The sequence below is a fragment of the Hemitrygon akajei genome, chromosome 19, assembly GCF_048418815.1.
Source record: "Hemitrygon akajei chromosome 19, sHemAka1.3, whole genome shotgun sequence".
In the NCBI taxonomy this organism is placed as follows: Eukaryota; Metazoa; Chordata; class Chondrichthyes; order Myliobatiformes; family Dasyatidae; genus Hemitrygon; species Hemitrygon akajei.
The window spans coordinates 5346756-5365026 of NC_133142.1; the positions used below are offsets into that span (position 1 = coordinate 5346756).

An 18271-nucleotide genomic window follows, 5' to 3' on the forward strand; every position below is an offset into this window, starting at 1 on the left:
AAGAACAATCATGGTCACCTATCAACTGAATTAAATATTACAATGGCCATGGCAGGATCTGAACTCGGAACTCTGAATGGTCAGTCTGGGCCTCAGTTACCTCTGGCCTTCAAATTGCCTCACTGAACAATGGAGGAAGCAGATTCAAGAGGGGTGGGACTAAACCAGTGCATGGGTTTTCTCCTGAGCTCCCTCTTCCTTCCACGTTCCAAATTGTGTGGCTAAGGTTAATAAGTTGGGGTCATGCTATGGTGGCACTCGTGGGCTGCCCCCAGCTCAACCCTCGGACTGGGTTGGTCGCTGATGCACTTCACTGTATATTTTATTCAGAAACACAGGACAGTCACAGTCTCTTCCAGCTCAACGAACCCACACCACCCAATTACACCCATGTGACCAATTACCCTACTAACATGTACGTCTTTGATACCAGGGAGCAAACCTGCAGGAAACCCACGCAGTCATGGGGAGTACATACACACTCCTTACAGGCAGCAGCGGGAATTGAACCTGGAATGCTGGAGCTGTTATAGTCTCATGCTACTGTGCCACCGCTGTACATGTGCCAAATAATTCATCTGTAATGCTGTGGGATCTTTCTGTGCTGCGCCTCTCTATGATTCCACCAAGCCCAACAGATGAGCAACATTGGCCATTACCTGTGTCATCTTCTGAGATCCTCCTCTGCCAATGGGGACTCCTGGCTCCTGGACCTCCTCAGGATGCTGTCCGGGCTCCTCTGCCTTGGATTCCACTTCCGTGGCAGTCCTATGGTCCGGATCAGGGGTGGCAGAGCCTACCCCTGTCCCACTCCCAATGGGAGGGCCTGCAGGTGAGACAGAGCCCCTGGCCATGGTGAGGGTCCTAGCAGATCCAGTGATCCCTACCACACCCGGGAGGAGTTGCTGCAGGACCGAGGAAGAGGAGGGTTTGAGGACGGTGTCCGTGAAGCCCAAGGTGACAGCAGGCGCTTCTGGCGTACCCGGGCGGGCGGCCGTGGGCTCCCTCTGACCCCCGAGTGCAGATCCCCCTGCTGCTCTGCTGCTGGGCTGCTCCATCGTAGAGCCAGGTCTCATCAACCTGGTGTTGGTTGGCGAGGCAGGAGGCAATCCCAACATTTCGGCAAAGCCTGATGGTGAGGTCATGGTCACCAGGGAAAACCAAGACTCCAGCGTGGAAGAAAATGGATTCAGTTCATCTAATTCACCAGCCACGGCTTCTGAAAATGGCACTGGTGGAAGGAGGGATGTAGCAGTCGTGCTTTCTGAAATGAGAGAAGGTACATCACATCACTGGTGGAAAGACCATGCACATAGTCCAGACACAACACAACAATGTCCATTTAGGAATAGGTGGCAGAGGGGAAGAATCTGTTCCTGAATCACTGAGTGTGTGCTTCCAGGCTTCTGTACCTCCTGTTGATGGTAGTAGTGAGAAAAGGGCATGCCCTGGGTGCTGATGGTCCTTAATAATGGACGCTGCCTTTTTCAGACACTGCTCCCTGAAGATGTCCTGGGTACTTTGTAGGCAGGTACCCAAGATGGAGCTAACTAGATTTACAACCTTCTGTAGCTTCTTTTGGTCCTGTGCTGTAGCCCCTCCATACCAGACAGTGATGCAGCCTGTCAGAATGCTCTCCATGGTACAACTATAGAAGTTTTGGAGTATATTTGTTGACATGCCAAATCTCTAATAAAGTATAGCTGCTGTCTTGCCTTCTTTATAACTACATTGATATGTTGGGACCAAGTTAAATCCTCAGAGATCTTAACACCAAGGACCTTGAAGCTGCTCACTCTATTTACTTCTGATCCCTCTATGAGGATTGGTATGTGTTCCTTCATCTTACCCTTCCTGAAGTCCACAATCAACTCTTTTGTCTTGCTGACGTTGACTGCCAGATTGTTGTCTATCATCCAAGTCCACATCCAAAATGTAGAAAACCTGGGCAACGTTCTCCAGGCACTGCAGTAGGCTCTCCTCTCTCCAGTAGTGTAGCAGAACTTTCTTAGAAGTTTGCAAAGCTTCAGCATGACATCTAAAACTTTGACAAACTTCTACAGATGTATGGTGGAGAGCATCACAGCCTGGTATGGAAACACCAATGCCCTTGAATGGAAAGTCCTACAAAAAGCAGTGGGTACAGACCAGTCCATCACAGATAAGGACCTCCCTCCCCATCATTGAGCACATCTACATGGAGCACTGTTGCAGGAATGCAGCATCTATCATCAAGGACCCCCACCATCCAGACCATGTTCTCCTCTCACTGCTGCCATCAGGAAGGTGGTACAGAAACCTCAAGACCACACCACCAGGTTCAGGGACAGTTATTACCCCTCAACCATCAGGCTCTTGAACCAGAGGAGTTAACTTCGCTCAACTTGTATCGAAGTGTTCTGTGACTCTACGAGAGCGTGGTGGGTGCCTGAAAGATACTGCCATGGGCAGTGGTGAAAGTAGATACAATCGTGGTGTTTATGAGACTGTTGTACAGGTACATGAATGTGCAGGGAACGGAGGGATATGGATCATGTGCAGGCAGAAGGGATCTTGTTTAATTCAGCGCCACGTTTAAAAACTGCAGGCCAGTGAAGGAGCAGGAAACTTGGGTAAAGAGGAGAGGTCTCAGAGTGGACAGGCTGATGGAATTGATCCACTGCCACAGGGAACACATCCATTCCTGTGCTGTACTATTGCTATATTTGCCCCAGTGTCCCAAAAAAAAGAGAAACAATACCTAACTCTATCTCCTTTGACTTCTGCCTTTGATTTCTTGTCTCTGCAGTGCCCACTGCATTTATCCTTCACAAGAGATTCTGCAGATGCTGCAAATCCAGAGCAATGCACAAAATGCCAGAGGAACTCAGCAGGAGGGGAATATAAAGAGCTGACGTTTTGGGCTGAGACCCTTCATCAGGACTGGAAAGGAAGGGGGGGGGGGGGGAGATGCCAGAGTAAGATGGTGGAGGGAGGGGAAGGAGGATAAGCTATAAAGTGAGAGGTGAAGTGAGGTGGGTAGGGAAGGGGAAGGTGGATGAACTAAAAAGGTAGGAAAGGGGAAGGGCTGGAGAAGGAGGAATCTGATAGGACAGGTCAGTGGGAGAAAGGGAACAAGGAGGGGAACCAAAGGGAAGTGATAGGCAAGCGAGGAGAACAGGTAAGAGACCAGAGTGGAGAACTGAAGAAGGAAGGGGGAGATGGAAAAAAAATTACCGGAAGTTGGAGAAATGTATGTCTTCAGGTTAAAGGCTAAATGAAAGATTTATCTTTCATTTCTGAGGCTCTGGGGAAATCCGCACCTGGAACTATTTGTTGTTGTCTTTAAATGAACCACAATTATCCTCCAGATAAAATCCATTACCTCCTGACCGATCCACACAAAGCTTTTAATGAACTACCTTTGTGGGTTTGAACCGCTTTAACAAAGGTCCCAGTGTATAAATGTAGGTCAGGTGCTTGCTGCTGAGTCTTAAACGCTCAACGGTTTGCTTTGATTACACCATCTACTTATTGTACCAAACACAAGGCTCTGAGAAAGATTAGACGCTGTCTGGGATTTATTCTTTTAAGTAGCTTATCAGACTGTCGCACTAAAACTATAAATCAGAGTATAGCCAAGAGGCTGTTGTTGATTGTTAAATGGTAAAAGTTTCCAAAAGCAACTCAACAAGAGAAGAAACAGATTCAGAGGGCACGGAAATAATCTTCCATACATGCAGAATTCCACAACTTTGTTTTGCCATTAGTCTCAGGAAGGCCAAGTTTAGACTATAAAACATTGGAGCAGCTTTCAGGTGGTGTAAAATTTTCCTACTCAGAATGGTTGGTCCTCACAGCCGTACTAAAAAAAAAAATCAGGGGAAACATTGATCTGTACAACTTCATGGGCCAAAGGGCTCCATACTGCACTGTACTGTTTCTCATGGGTAATCTGCAATGTGGTGGCATAAACACTGAATTCTCCAGCGTCCAGTAACTACTCCTCCTCTTTACCTTTTCTCTTTCGTCCATCACCTACTTTCCCCTCCCAAGCTCTCCATCTGCCCATCTCCTTCTGTCTCTCTCACACACTCCTCCCACCAGTACCCTCCTTACTTCCATGTTCCACCTCCCTCTTCTAACAGATTCCATCATCTTCAGCCCGTTGTCACTCCCACCCATTGTATCCCACTCTTCCCTGTCCATCACCTGCCTTAATCCCCTTCTCACCCACATCCACCCTTCACCCGCCAGCTCTTGCCCCACCTCTTTACACTGGTCAGCTCCCCTCCATCTTTCAGCCTCATGAAGGGTCTTGGCCCATTGACTGTCCATTTCCCTCCCCAGATGCTGCCTGACCTGCTGAATTCCTCCAGCTGTATGATTTTCCTATTTCAGTGTACTGTATGCATAAACGAGGCCATAAGATTTGAGCAATTAAGCCATTCGGCCCATCAATTCTGCTCCACCATTCCATCATGGCTGATTTATTATCCTCTTCTCAACCCCATTCTCCTGCCTTCTCCCCGTAACTTTTGACACACTTACTAATCAAAAACTTTTCGACCTCTGCTTTAAATATACCCAATGACTTTGCCCCCACAGCCATCTGTGGCAACAAATTCCACAGATTCACCAACCTCTGGCTAAAGAAATTCCTCCTGATCTCTGTTCTAAAGGGATGTTTTTCTATTCTGAGGCCCTGCTCATTGATCCTAGACTTTCCCATTATAGGAAACATCCTCTGCACATCCACTTTATCTGGTAATAGGCAGACCTGGAGAGAGCAGTTCGCTACACTCCAGCACCATCGTGCGTGGGATCCAATTCCCCTAAGTTTCCCTTTCAAACTCCCACCTCTCACCTTAAGCCAGGGCTCTCTCATTTTTGATACCCTCAGCATGGGGAGAAGATTTGGGGACCTTATTTGCCTCCTCTGAGGGTGGTAGAAAATGCACCAGACAAACATTTCAAAAGAGAAGCTGAAGGAGGAAATAAAAGTGGAGACTTGACAGGGGAATGAGACAAACTGGATTGCTCTGCAATAAACCAGCATGACACAATAGCCTATTTCCATGCTGACACCATGACTTCAGGTGTTGGACCAGTAAAACAGAATACTGTTCTGAAGAATGAGAGGGGGACCTCATTGAAACCCAGCAAATATTGAAAGGCCTCAATATAAACAATGTGGAAGGGATATTTCCAATTGTGGGAGTCTAGGACTAGAGGACTCAATCTCAGAAAAGGATGTTCCTCTAGAACAGAGATAAAAAGGAATTTCTTTAGCTAGAATGTAGTGAATTTGTGGAATTCCTTGCCACAGATAGCTCTGGAGGCCAAGTCATTTGATATAATTAAAGTGGAGGATGATAGGTTCTTGATTAGTCAGGGCATGTCTACAGGGAGAAAGCAGGAAATGGGGTTGAGAGGGAGAACAAATCAGCCATGATCTTGATGGGCTGAATGGCCTAATTCAGCTCCAATATCTTATAAATGGTTTCTTTCTGAGTGGCTGAAGAAGCAGAATTAACCAACTGCAGTGATAATCACCACACACACACACGCACACACACACACACGCACACGCACACACTACAGTTGTGTATCGTTCACTCACACCCCTTTTCCACTGAGTGTTCATCATGAAAAGTCAAGATCAGTGGTTCCCAACCCTTTTTATGCCATGGACCAATACAGCCAAGCAAGAGGCCTGTGGACCCCAGGTTGGGAAGCCCTGGCCAGGCAGAGTGGATGTGGAGAGGATGTTTCTGAAGGAGAAAGAGCCTAGGACTAGAGGACACAGCCTGAGAATAGAACATCCTTTTCAAACAGAAATGAGGAGAAATTTGGGGAGTAGGTTGGCAGGTTGGGAAGGGGCTTCTTTGGCTGTTGGAGATTAAACCTTGTGGATTAAGCAGAGAAGAGAACATCTGCAAATGCTGGAAATCCAAGCAACACCCACAAAATGCTGGAGGAACTCAGCAGACCAGGTAGCATCTATGGAAAAGAGTACAGTCGACATTTCAGGTGGGGACCCTTCATCAGGACTGGAGAAAAAAAAATGATGAGGTGTCAGAGTTAGAAGAAGGGGGGAGAGGAGGAAGAAACTCAAGGTGATTGGTGAAACTGAGAGGGGGATGGGGTGAAGTAAAGAGCTGGAAAGTTGATTGGTGAAACAGATACAGGGCTGGAGAAGGGAGAATCTGATAGGAGAGGACAGAAGGCCGTGTTAGAGAAAATCAGAGGGGATTAAACACCATAGAGAGGTGGTGAGCAGTTAAGGAGATAAAGTGAGAGAGTGAAAAGGGAATGGGGAATTGTGAAGGGGGGGGGGGGGAACATTACCAGAAATTTGAAAAATCGATGTTCATGCCATCAGTTTGGAGGCTACCCAGATGGAATACAAGGTGTAATCTGAGTGTGGCCTCCTTGCGAAAGTAGAGGAGGCCATGGACTGACATGTCGGAATAGGAATGGGAAGTGGAATTAAAATGGGTGGCCACTGGGAGATCCCACTTTTCCTGGTGGACAGAGTACACGTGCTCGGTGAAGCAGTCTCCCAATTTACGTCGGGTGTCACCGATAGAAAGGAGACCAAGCTGGGGGCACCAGAGACAGTAGATGACCCCGACAGACTCATAGATGAAGTGTTGCCTCACCTGGAAGAACTGTTTGGGGCTCTGAATGGTAGTGAGGGAGGAGATTTAGGGACAGGGTTAGCATTTGTTCCACTTGCAAGGATGGGCCAGGAGGGAGATCTATGGAAAGGGACGAATGGATCGTGTAGGAAGTGTTCCCTGCAGAAAGCAGAAAGTTGGGGGGGGGGGGGAGGGGGGTGAAGGGAAGATGTGCTTGGTGGTGGGATCCCATTGGAGGTGGCGGAGGAGAATTATGTGCTGGATGCGGAGGCTGGTGGGGGGACAAGAGGAACCATATCCCTGGTGGGGTGGCAGGAGGATGGAGATTTGTGCAAAATGGAAGAGATGCGGTTGAGGGCAGCATTAATGGTGGAGGAAGGGAAGCCCCTTCCTTTGAGGAAGGAGGAAAGCTCCTTTGTTCTGGAATGAAAAGCCTCTTCCTGAGAGCAGATGCAGCGGAGACAAAGGAATTGAGAGAAGATGATGGGGTTTTTACAAGTAGCAGGGTGGGAAGAGGTATAAGTCCAGGTAACTGTGAGAATCAGTGGGTTTATAAAAGAGATCAGGAGATAAGCTGTCTCCAGAGGCAGAGAGATTGCGAAAGGGGAAGCAGGCGTTGGAAATGGACCAGGTAAATCTGAGGGCAGGGTAAAAGTTCGAGGCAAATTTGATTAAGTTGACGAGTTCCGTGTGGCTGCAGGAAGCCACATCAATGCAGTTTTCCAGTGAAGGCTTGGAACGTGGACCGTCACGTAGCCAAAGGCATACCCACGTGAGTACCCACGGCTGAACCTTTTGTTTGAAGGAAGTGCGAGGAGCTGAAGGAGAAACTATTAAGAGGGAGGACAAGTTCTGCCAGACAGAGGAGTGTTCTAGTGGGTGTTGGGGGGGGGGGGAGGGGAGCTGGTTGGGTCTGGTGTCCAGAAGGAAAGGGAGAGCTTTGAGGCCTTCCTGGTGGGGGATGGAGATGTATAGGGAGGGACATCCATGGTGAAAATAAGATGCTCAGGGTCAGAGAACCTGAAACCATTGAAAAGATCCAGAGCGTGAGAAGTGTCACGGATGTAGGTAGGAAGGGACTGAACTCGGGGAGGGAGATAAAACAATCAAGGTTTGCAGTTACAAGTTCAGTGGGGCAGGAACAAGCAGAACCAACAGGTCTGCCTAGACAGGTAGGTTTGTGAATCTCGGGTAAGAGGTAGAAACGGGAGGTGTAGGGTGAGGGAACTATGACCTTGGTGGCAGTGGGTGGGAGATCCCCAGAGTTAATGAGGACGGTGATGGTGGGGGAGACAATAGCCTGGTGCTCCTTAGTGGGATCCTGTTCGAGTAAATAAGAGGTGTCTGACAGTTGATTAAACAAAGGCTCTGTCTGCTCTCTCTCCATGGGACATAATTTAACTGTTATGTTCATAATTACAAAACATTGAAATAATTTAACAGGAGTCCAAAATGTGAAACTTAACTTCTTGTTTACTTCAATTGAGGCACTCATATCATGTGGTAGAGTGATGATGTATGCAATTCATGTATTTTTACAAATAACCCTTAATTATTTAAATTAACAAGAGTGCTTATAAGAATGTATATACTGTATATCAGCACACATACACACAAAGTCTACACAAATATTAAATCACAACAGCCTATCATTCATACATGTCCCCAGCATCTGGATAAAACAAACTGATTATTGTAAAAACCATTAGGTGTGCTAATAACACACACAAGATGCTGGAGGAACTCAGCAGGCTAGACAGCATCTACGGAGGGGAATAAACAATCGATGTTTTGGGCCGAGAGCCTCCATTAGGACAGGTGAGACCTGATGAAAGGTCTCTGCCCGAAACGTTGTCTGGATCCGATTCAGGAAAACGCAACAGATTGGACTGCTGTACAATAGATTCCCCTTCACACTTGTGACCTCAAAATGACATTAAACAATATTGAATCTCTCATCTTAAATGCACGCACTCTCATATTTGACATTTCTGCCCTGGGAGAGAGATTCTATTTTGTCTATGCCTCCTTTAATTTTATAAACTTCGATCAGGTCACCCCCTCACTCTGCCCCTCCAGACAAAACAACCCCATTTTGCCCAACCTCTCCTGACAATTAAATCAATAAGAAATACAAGTGCAGCACATCGATTTCTTCCCCTGCCCACCTCTCACTTCACCCTCCTTGCAGACAAACCTGAAGAGGCTGCTGGGTCCTCCTGAATCCCAGAATTCCCAGGCAGTGATGGCTGGGAGCTGCTTGATTCTTCCTGAGAATCTCCGGCCACCGTTGACAGTTCGACCTCCGACTGACCCACAACATCCCCCAAGGCATCCATCTCCACTTCCGTCGACGTGAAGTCCAAGTAAGTCACATTGGTGAGATCCTTCCCCGAGGAGGCATTGAAAGTTTGCGACTGGGCCTCCACCATCATTGCGAGATAAAGGCATAAAGAAACTGGGCAAAAGTACAACAAATGCAAAGTTAAGTCAAGTTAGTGGTAAGCGAAGGGTGAAGAGGATAAAGAGAGCATCTCTGACAGGATTTGTCTGAGGTTTATAGAATCATAGAGAGATACAGCAAGGAAACAGGCCATTCAGCCCATCAACATGTGACTACCATTGTACCCATTTTTACGTTACTCCCACATCATTAATGCATTACCCCTATGAAGTGCTCACTTAATTACCCCTCTGAGGTACTGTCACCTTCCCTTTTGATATTGCCCCATTAACTGCCTATGACACTGCCTCTTTAATTACCCAAGCCTGCTGCAGCCCCTTTCGGTTGTGTATTGTGTTCAGTTCTGGTCGCTTCATTATAGGAAGGATGTGGAAGCTTTGGAGAAGGTGCAGAGGAGATTTACCAGGATGCTGCCTGGATCAGGGAGCACATCTTCTGATAAAGGTTCGAAAACGTTGACTGTTTATTTTCCCCCACAGATGCTGACTGGCCTGCTGAATTTCCTCCAGCATTTTGTAGCATTGCTTTGGATTTCCAGCATCTGCAGAATCTCTTGTGTTTATCAGGATAGGTTGAGTAAACTAGGGCCTTTCTCTTTGCAGCAAAGCAGGATTAGAAGTGACTTAATACAGGTGTACAAGATGATAAGAGGCATAGATCGAGTGGACAGTCAGAGATTTTTTCCCCACAGTGGAAATGGCTAATATGAGGGAGCATAATTTTAAGGTGATTGGAGGGGATGTCAGAGATTGGTTTCTCTTTTACACAAAAAGTGGTGGGTGCATGCAAGGAATGGTGGTAGAGGCAGATACATTAGGGACATTTAGGAGACTCCTAGATAGGCACAGAGATGATAGAAAAATGGAAAATGTCAGGAGTAAGTATTTTAAGCAGAGAGTGGTGAGTGGGTGGAATGGGCTGCCGGTGACGGTGGTGGAGGCGGATACAATAGGGTCTTTTAAGACTCCTGGACAGGTACATGGAGCTCAGAAAAATAGAGGGGTAAGGGTAACCCTAGGTAATTTCTAAAGTTAAGTAATGTTTGGCACAGCATTGTGGGCCGAAGGGCCTGTTTTGTGCTGTAGGTTTTCTATGTTTCTATGAGCATACACTGCCCAATTACACCATGTGTCCAAATGTATGTCTAACCCTAAACATACGTGTTTAGAATGTGGAGGAAACCGGAGCATCCGGACGAAATCCACACGGTCACAGGGAGGATTTACAGAAATCTAACAGACAGCAGCAGAATAGAACCTGGTCACACAAGACTAAAGATGGAAGATTTTAGCTTTATTTCTCACAGGTATATCAAAACATGCAGTGAAATGCAACGTTGGCCTCGATAACCAACACAATCCAAGGGTGTGCTGGGAACAGACGGCAAGTGTCACCATTCTTCCTGCCAACAATTTACTTACCCTAATCCTATCGGGAAGGCAACCGGAACACCCGGAGAAAACCCACAGGGAGAACCTAACAAACTCCTTACAGACAGCAGTGGGAATTGAACCCAGATCACTCATCCTGTAATGGCGTCAGCCTAGGCGCTACGGTATCATGCTGCGATGTTGCAGCTTTGTCAAGTCAAGTCGCTTTTATTGTCATTTCAACCATAACTGCTGGTACAGTAGACAGTAAAAATGAGTCAACGCTTTTCATGGTGCTGAAAAGCAGAGTCTGGTTTGGCCACATCTGGAGTATTACATTCAGTTCCGGTCGCCCTGTTACCGGAACGAATGCAGAGAGGGTGCAGAAGTGGTCCACCTTGATGCTGCCTGGACTAGAGAGTATGAAGTACAAGAAGTGGCCAGAGCTCTGAAGCCTGCAAGGAGACCTGATATGACTGTACATAGATAATAGACACAAGGAGACAACAGACATGTTTTCACTGGAATCACATTGTCTAACAGCAGAATGCACGCATTTACGGGGAGAGGGGGCAAGTTCAAAGAAGCAGAGAGTGGTGTGTACCTGGATAGTGCTGCCTGGTGTGATGGTGGAGGCAGATACACTCGGGTAGTTGTTCCCAACCTAGGGTCAATAGACCCCTCGGTTAACGGTAGGGGTCCAGGGCATAAAAATGTTGGGAACCCCTGCTTTGTAATTTCACAACCTGCAAAATGCACTTAAGAAACTCTTCGATAGGCGCATGAATGTGCAGAGAAGATCTGGAGTTAAATGGACCATGTGTAGGCAGAAAGGGTTAGACGTCACAAGCTTAATTAGCTCAGTACAACATTATGGGCCTAAGGCCTATGCTGTACTCTGTATACAGTGAGTCCATTACAGCCTTTTACATTTGAATCTCAGTCTCCCAGCTTTATGCTTAAGTCATGTTTCCACAATTAGTTAGGCGTTTGATTTAAGGAACAGAGCGTTGCGAAGAGCCCACCAGAGAAGCTGCAGCAGGCCAGGGTCGCACCTCATGTGATTTTCAAACACCCACGCACAATTACACCCCTGCAAGCGGTAGTCTTCCAGTGACCTTTGAGTTTACCCACAGCGAAAGGCTCTGCCTACGCTACACAGTCTGAGTAATTTATCCTAGAAAGAAAGATGTTGTTCATCTTTTTGTTAACATCAGTATCAGCTTGGCTTCAGTGGGAGGCTGCATCTTCTGTGAGTCAGATGAACGTGCATTCAAGTCCCGGGCTGCAATCAGCTGATGTTCCTGATAAAGGGACGATTGAACCATCGATTAGAGTCTTATGGCAAGGAAACTGACTAGGGTGCCTAAGAATTTTGGAGAATCCGGTGGGAGCAAGGGATGTGAATGACAAGGGTGAGGCGCTGTGGGAGGGGTGTGGGACAGGTGGTAGAGGAGGAGTGCCAGGACGGGGATGGAACAGGTGCAGACACACCCAGCCCTGACACACCAGGCAAGGTCATTTGATTCCAAACAATTGGTTTATTGATCATTACAGAATGTCTCTCAGGTGCTTCCCACTCCCTCCCCTCTCCCTTCCCCTTTTCCCAACCATGATTCCCCTCTCCCTGCCCCCTTCCCACTCTCAGCCCACAATAGAGACCCAGATCAGAGTCAGGTTTATCATCACTCACATATGGCATGAAGCTTGTTTTTCACCTTGAGGCAGTGGTACAATCCTAACCTCAGCCCAGCAACTGCACACTACAGACCACCTCCTTCACTGCCATGGACTTGTCTCCGATTGGGTCTTGTTTTTATCCTACGCCAGGGGTTCCCAACCATTTTTATGCACGGACCAATGCCATTAAGCAAAGGGTCCATGGACCCCAGGTTGGGAACCACTCCTCTAAGCTCTTGTTTTGCATGTACTTTTTCCACTCTCCTCTTTGTTCTCTGTGTGTCTATGATGCTGATGCACACGAGGTTTTCCATTGTACCTTTCAGCATAAGCCTGACGTCCCACATCACTGTGGGGTTGTGGTATGGTAAGGGTTAAAGACCACTTCTGGGTAAAGATAGCCTGGGGCAGTACAGACTTTTGAAGTGAGACCACCAGAGACCCCTCTACTGACAAGACATGCAGGCGGGACGGTGATAGTGTGTAAGCAAGCCAGACAATGTGGCCTCTGCATCGAGACTTTGCCAGAAAGGTCTTCCTTTTTTAAAAAATATATTTATTTATTAAATTTTAGAAAATTACAAAGAATAAATGTGATAATAAAATAGTAAGAAAAATAATATTGACCCTCCCCCCTCCCCTTAACCCTCCCCCCCCTTAACCCTTATCTAAAGAAAGAAAAACAAAGAGAAAAAGATTGCCTGGATATCGGAGGATCCCCACATGCTCCATGGAGTTCAAAATAATTCAAATATTTATTTTTACTTTCCCCAATTACTTTATAATTTTACCTTCAAAGGACCTATGTATTTAATCCTATCTTTTGTAAGTATGGGAGCCAAATTTTCAAAAATATATCATATTCATTTCTTAAATTGTATGTAATTTTTTCAAGGGGAATACAACTATGTATTTCATTATTCCAATGATCCATAGTTAAATATAAATCAGATTTCCAAGTAACTGCGATAACTTTTTTGGCTACTGCCAATGCAATTTTTATAAATTTTTTCTGATACTTATTCAATTTAAGTTTCGGTATTGTCCCTTCAATGTCTCCTAATAAAAATACTACTGGACTATGTGGGAGTTGTACTCCAGTAATTTGTTCCAATAAAAGTCTTAGATTTATCCAAAATGGTTGAATTTTAAAACAAGACCAAGTAGAATGTAAAAAAGTACCAATTTCTTGATTACATCGAAAACATTGGTCAGACATATTTGAATTTAATCTATTTATTTTCTGTGGTGTTATATATAATTGATGTAAGAGAAAGGTCTTCCTGAAACATAACATCCCTTTACACAATAGGGGTGCTAGAGACAGACAGATAGGGAGGAATGAAAAAATATGAAATACACCCAATGACAAAGAGACATTTGTCTTTACTAACTTCTATCATTGGCTGTCCGCTTTAAGTTTAGATTGACTTTTAACACCTCTATTGTATTTACTAACTTCAAAATATCATCGGCTATCCTGACTTTAACACCTCTACTGTGAATGGCAATTGATCCTGCAAGCAAGGAATTCATATACAATTTACCACATGGTCAATATCCATAACTGCTCGGCCAATTCTGCATAAAATAGCAAGTTTTCTGTCCTGGCTTCAGGACAGTGTGGGTGACAGGAGCCATGCTGTTCTCCTTGCGCACAAAATAAAAAGGATGTTTGAGTCGTATGAGTGATTTTGAATACTGTATTTTCTTTATTTTAATTTTGACAATGACAGCACCAGGTATATCCCTTCAAACATTTGCTTCCTGACCCAACCTGGCACAACCCTAAACACTACCACAGTTTAGCAACACTATGACCACTTTGCATTAAAATGGACTTTGTACTTTTTGTTCTGATTGTGTTCTTTCTTGGATAAAAGGTTTAATTTATTGAGATACAACGCAGAACAGGCCCTTCCAGCCCTTCAAGTCATAGCACCCAGCAATGCCTCAATTTAATTCTAGCCTAATCATGGCACAATTTACAATGACAAACTAACCTACCAACTGTTACGTCTTTGGATTGTGGGAGGAAACTGGAGCACCCGGAGCAAACCCACGTGGTCACGGGGAGAACGTACAAACTCCTTACAGGCAGCGGCGGGAACTGAACCCAGGTCACCTGTGCTAACCACTACGCCACTGTGCCATCTCATTTTACGTTTATGTGAATGCTGCTTATATGATGCTATGTACCGGTAAAGCTGTTACAGCAAGTTTTCCGCTGCATCTATACATACATGTACTCGTGCAGATGACAGTAAGATTGACTTCTGACAGCAGATTCCAAGAGGATTCTAAACAGACAGAAGAACGTGCAGGGAAAGGAGGAATATGAATCGTGTACAGGCTGATGAGCTTCAGAACTAATCTGGCTTTGCACTTGCCAGAGACATTGAGGGACAAAGACCTGTTTCCAGTGCTGTATTACTCTGTGTTTGACTTGAACCTCACTGTACTGGCACACTCAACTACACAAACAATTCTCCATTCTTACAGTCCTGTCAACTACACACGGAACCAAAATCAGGTTTATCATCTGTGCCAGACCCCTGCCCCACCCCCACAACTTGTTGAAGTATTTGACAGGACCAAACAATTCCCTAATGCCGCTGTAATCCTTACACTATATACTCAACATCAAATAGTAGTTTTAAACTTGACCATCTTATCTTTTTTTATAGATAATGAGGAATACTTAAAATGAAAAATACACAGTCTTCAATGGAATTTGCACTCAGCAGCCACTTTATTAAGTACACCTGCTCCTTAATGCAAATATCTGATCGGCCAATCATGTGGCAGAAACTCAATGCATAAAAGCACGCAGACATGATCAAGAGCTTCGGTTGTTGTTCAGATCAGACATCAGAACGGGGAAGAAATGTGATCTAAGTGACTTTGACCGTGGTGCCAGAAAACACCTTGTTAATGAGAGGGGTCGGAGGAGAATGGCCAGACTGGTTCAAGCTGGTGGAAGCTGACAGTAATTCAAATAACCACACATTACAACAGCGGTCTGCAGAAGAGCATCTCCGAACACACAACACATCGAGCCTTGAAGTGGATGGGCTAAAGCAGCCAGAAGACCAGAATATACACTCGGTGGCCACTTCATTAGGTACAGGAGATAGTGGCCTCCGAGTACAGTATATACAGAGACAGGTACACAATCTTGCTTTTCTCATGTGTTTAGCAAAGATGCTTAAAAGTACGCCTATCTTGGAATATTGCGCTCAGTTCTGGTCGCCTCATTATAAGAGGAATGTGGAAGGTTTAGAAAGGCTGCAGATAAGATTTACCAAGATGCTGCCTGGACTAGAGAACCTGTCTTAGCTGAAAGGCTGAGTGAGCGTAGGGCTTTTCTCCTTGGAGTGAAGGTGGCTTATCCACTATAAGCCTACAGACTCTCACAGCTACCTGGACTATTCCTCTTCCCACCCTGTCTCTTGCAAAAATGCCATCCCCTTCTCGTAATTCCTCCGTCTCCGCCACATCTGCTCTCAGGATGAGGCTTTTCATTCCAGGACGAAGGAGATATCTTCCTTTTATAAAGATAGGGACTTCCCTTCCTCCACCATCAACTCTGCTCTCAAACGCATCTCTCCCATTTCCCGCACATCTGCTCTCACCCCATCCTTCCGCCACCCCACTCAGGATAGGGTTCCCCTTGTCCTCACCTACCACCCCACCAGCCTCTGGGTCCAACATATAATTCTCTGTAACTTCCACCACCTCCAACAGGATCCCACTACCAACCACATCTTTCCCTCCCCCCCTTTCTGCTTTCCACAGGGATTGCTCCCTATGTGACTCTCCTGTCCATTCATGCCCCCCATCCCTTCCCACCGATCTCCCTCCTGGCACTTATCTTTGTAAGCAGAACAAGTGCTACACCTGCCCTTACACTTCCTCCCTCACCGCCATTCAGGGACCCAGACAGTCCTTCCTGGTGAGGCGACACTTTACCTGTGAGTCGGCTGGTGTGGTATACTGCGTCCGGTGCTCCCGGTGTGGCCTTTTATATATTGGTGAGACCCGATGCAGACTGGGAGACCGTTTCGCTGAACACCTACGCTCTGTCCATCAGAGAAAGCAGGATCTCCCAGTGGCCATACATTTTAATTCCACGTCCCATTCCCATTCTGATATGTCAATCCATGGGCTCCTCTACTGTCAAGATGAAGCCACACTCAGGTTGGAGGAACAACACCTTATATACCGGCTGGGTAGCCTCCAACCTGATGGCATGAACATTGACTTCTCTAACTTCTGTTAATGCCCCTCCTCCCCTTCTTACCCCATCCCTTATTTATTTATCTCCCCCTTTTTTTTCCTCTCTCTGCCCCTCTCACAATCATTCCTTGCCTGTTCTTCATCTGCCTCTGGTGCTCCCCTCCCCATTTCTTTCTCCCGAGGCCTCCCGTCCCATGATCCTTTCCCTTCTCCAGCTCTGTATCACTTTCGCCAATCACCTTTCTAGCTCTTAGCTTCACCCCTCCCCCTCCGGTCTTCTCCTTTCATTTCGCATTTCCCCCTCTCCCCACTACTATCTCTTCTTTCAGTTAGTCCTGACGAAGAGTCTCGGCCCGAAATGTCGACTGTGCTTCGTCCTATAGATGCTGCCTGGCCTGCTGCGTTCCACCAGCATTTTGCGAGGATGAGAAATTACTTGATAGAGGTGTACAAGATGATAAGAGACAAAGATTGAGTGGACAGTCATAACAGAAATGGCTAATGTAAGGGGGCATAATTTAAGGTGATTGGAGGAAAATATATGAGGGATGTCAGAGGTAGTTTTTTTTTAAAACAGGGAGTAGTGGGTATGTGAAATGCACTGCCAGATATGGTGGTAGAGACAGATACATTAAGGACATTTAAGAGACTCTTAGATAGGCACATTCTCAAGCAATGAAAAACAATATTCAACAATTAAAGATAATGATATAAAAATAATGTTAGAGGTTAAAGTACAGATATGGAATAAAATGTGCATAAATACCTACATGTATATAGAATATAAACAGCATTATAAACAGTGATTTAAAGTGTTTACAGTGCAATGACTGGGATAATAAATAGAGGGGGTGGGTGGGGGGCTAACTAGAATGGGTGGTCAGATTAATTGTCGGGGGGGATGTGGAATAAAAGTTTTAAGATGGTGTGAAGTTTTTGTTTTAATAGCCCTAAGGCGCTACAGAAATGCAGTTTTCTTAGTCAGCAACTCATGGTGCCTTTAACCACCAAACAATTAGAGGCTGCGTTGCAAACCAAAATTTATAACCAACCTCTCCGACTTAAAAGAATAACGAAACCAGCAGATCATTTCTGTGCCGTTGACAGCAGTTAATCAGCATCTGCTTTGCCTGCAGTGAACCTGGTGCCTCTCCGAGAATCTTCCAGAAGAGTGCCCGGGGTGTAGGTACAGATGAGCGTCGTGCATCTGTTACTGACAGGCAAAAGCTGCAGCCATGTCCGTCACGCAGTCACCGGCTGCCGGCTGATGAGAAAACGTGTGGCGGATTTCATCTGCACATGGGAACTGCACCCCAGACGTCAGGTTTACTGTGCATGTATGCACAGGTGCAATGAAAAACTTACCTGCAGCAAAGACAGGTGTGTAAAATGACCTGAAGGATCATTGGGGACCCAAGTCACCCCAACCACAAACTCTTCCAGCTGCTAAGCCAGGACCAACAGGCTCCGGGACAGCTTCTTCCACCAGGCCATCAGACTGATCAATTCATTCTGATGAACTGTATTTCTATGTTATATTGACTGTCCTCTTGTATATACTATTTAATACAAATGCCAATAAATTGCACATTTAGACGGAGACATAATGTAAAGATTTTTACTCCTCATGTACATGAAGGATGTAAGTAATGAAGTCAACTCAATTCAATTCATGGGCACATAGCATCGGATAAGCAGCATTTGAAAGACAATTCCTTCTGGGTAGTCTCCATCCTGATGGCATGAACTTCGATTTCTCCAACTTCTAATAACCACTATCTTCTCCCTCCCCATTTTTATTTAACCTCATTCTGGCGGCCCTCTCACCCCTTCTTTTCCCTCCCCTCCCCCCATACTCACGACCTACCCATCACCTCCATCTGATTCCCCATCCC

At 45.9% G+C, this 18271-nt stretch overlaps 1 protein-coding gene across 3 annotated transcripts in view; it reads right to left on the reverse strand.

The window, feature by feature from the left end:
• The window catches only part of podxl2 (podocalyxin-like 2), a 59621-nt gene that overhangs the window by 26097 nt on the left and 15253 nt on the right, over positions 1–18271 (reverse strand). For 2 of the 3 annotated variants that reach the window (XM_073072014.1, XM_073072013.1), the window contains exons 3-4: positions 8821–9081; positions 660–1264 (exon numbers count right to left, since the gene is read on the reverse strand). In XM_073072014.1, coding sequence (XP_072928115.1) covers positions 660–1264; positions 8821–9081 — 866 coding nt within the window. Of the gene's footprint in view, positions 1–659; positions 1265–8820; positions 9082–17428; positions 17579–18271 lie in introns of those variants that run through there. The other variant, XM_073072015.1, reaches the window with a different exon arrangement.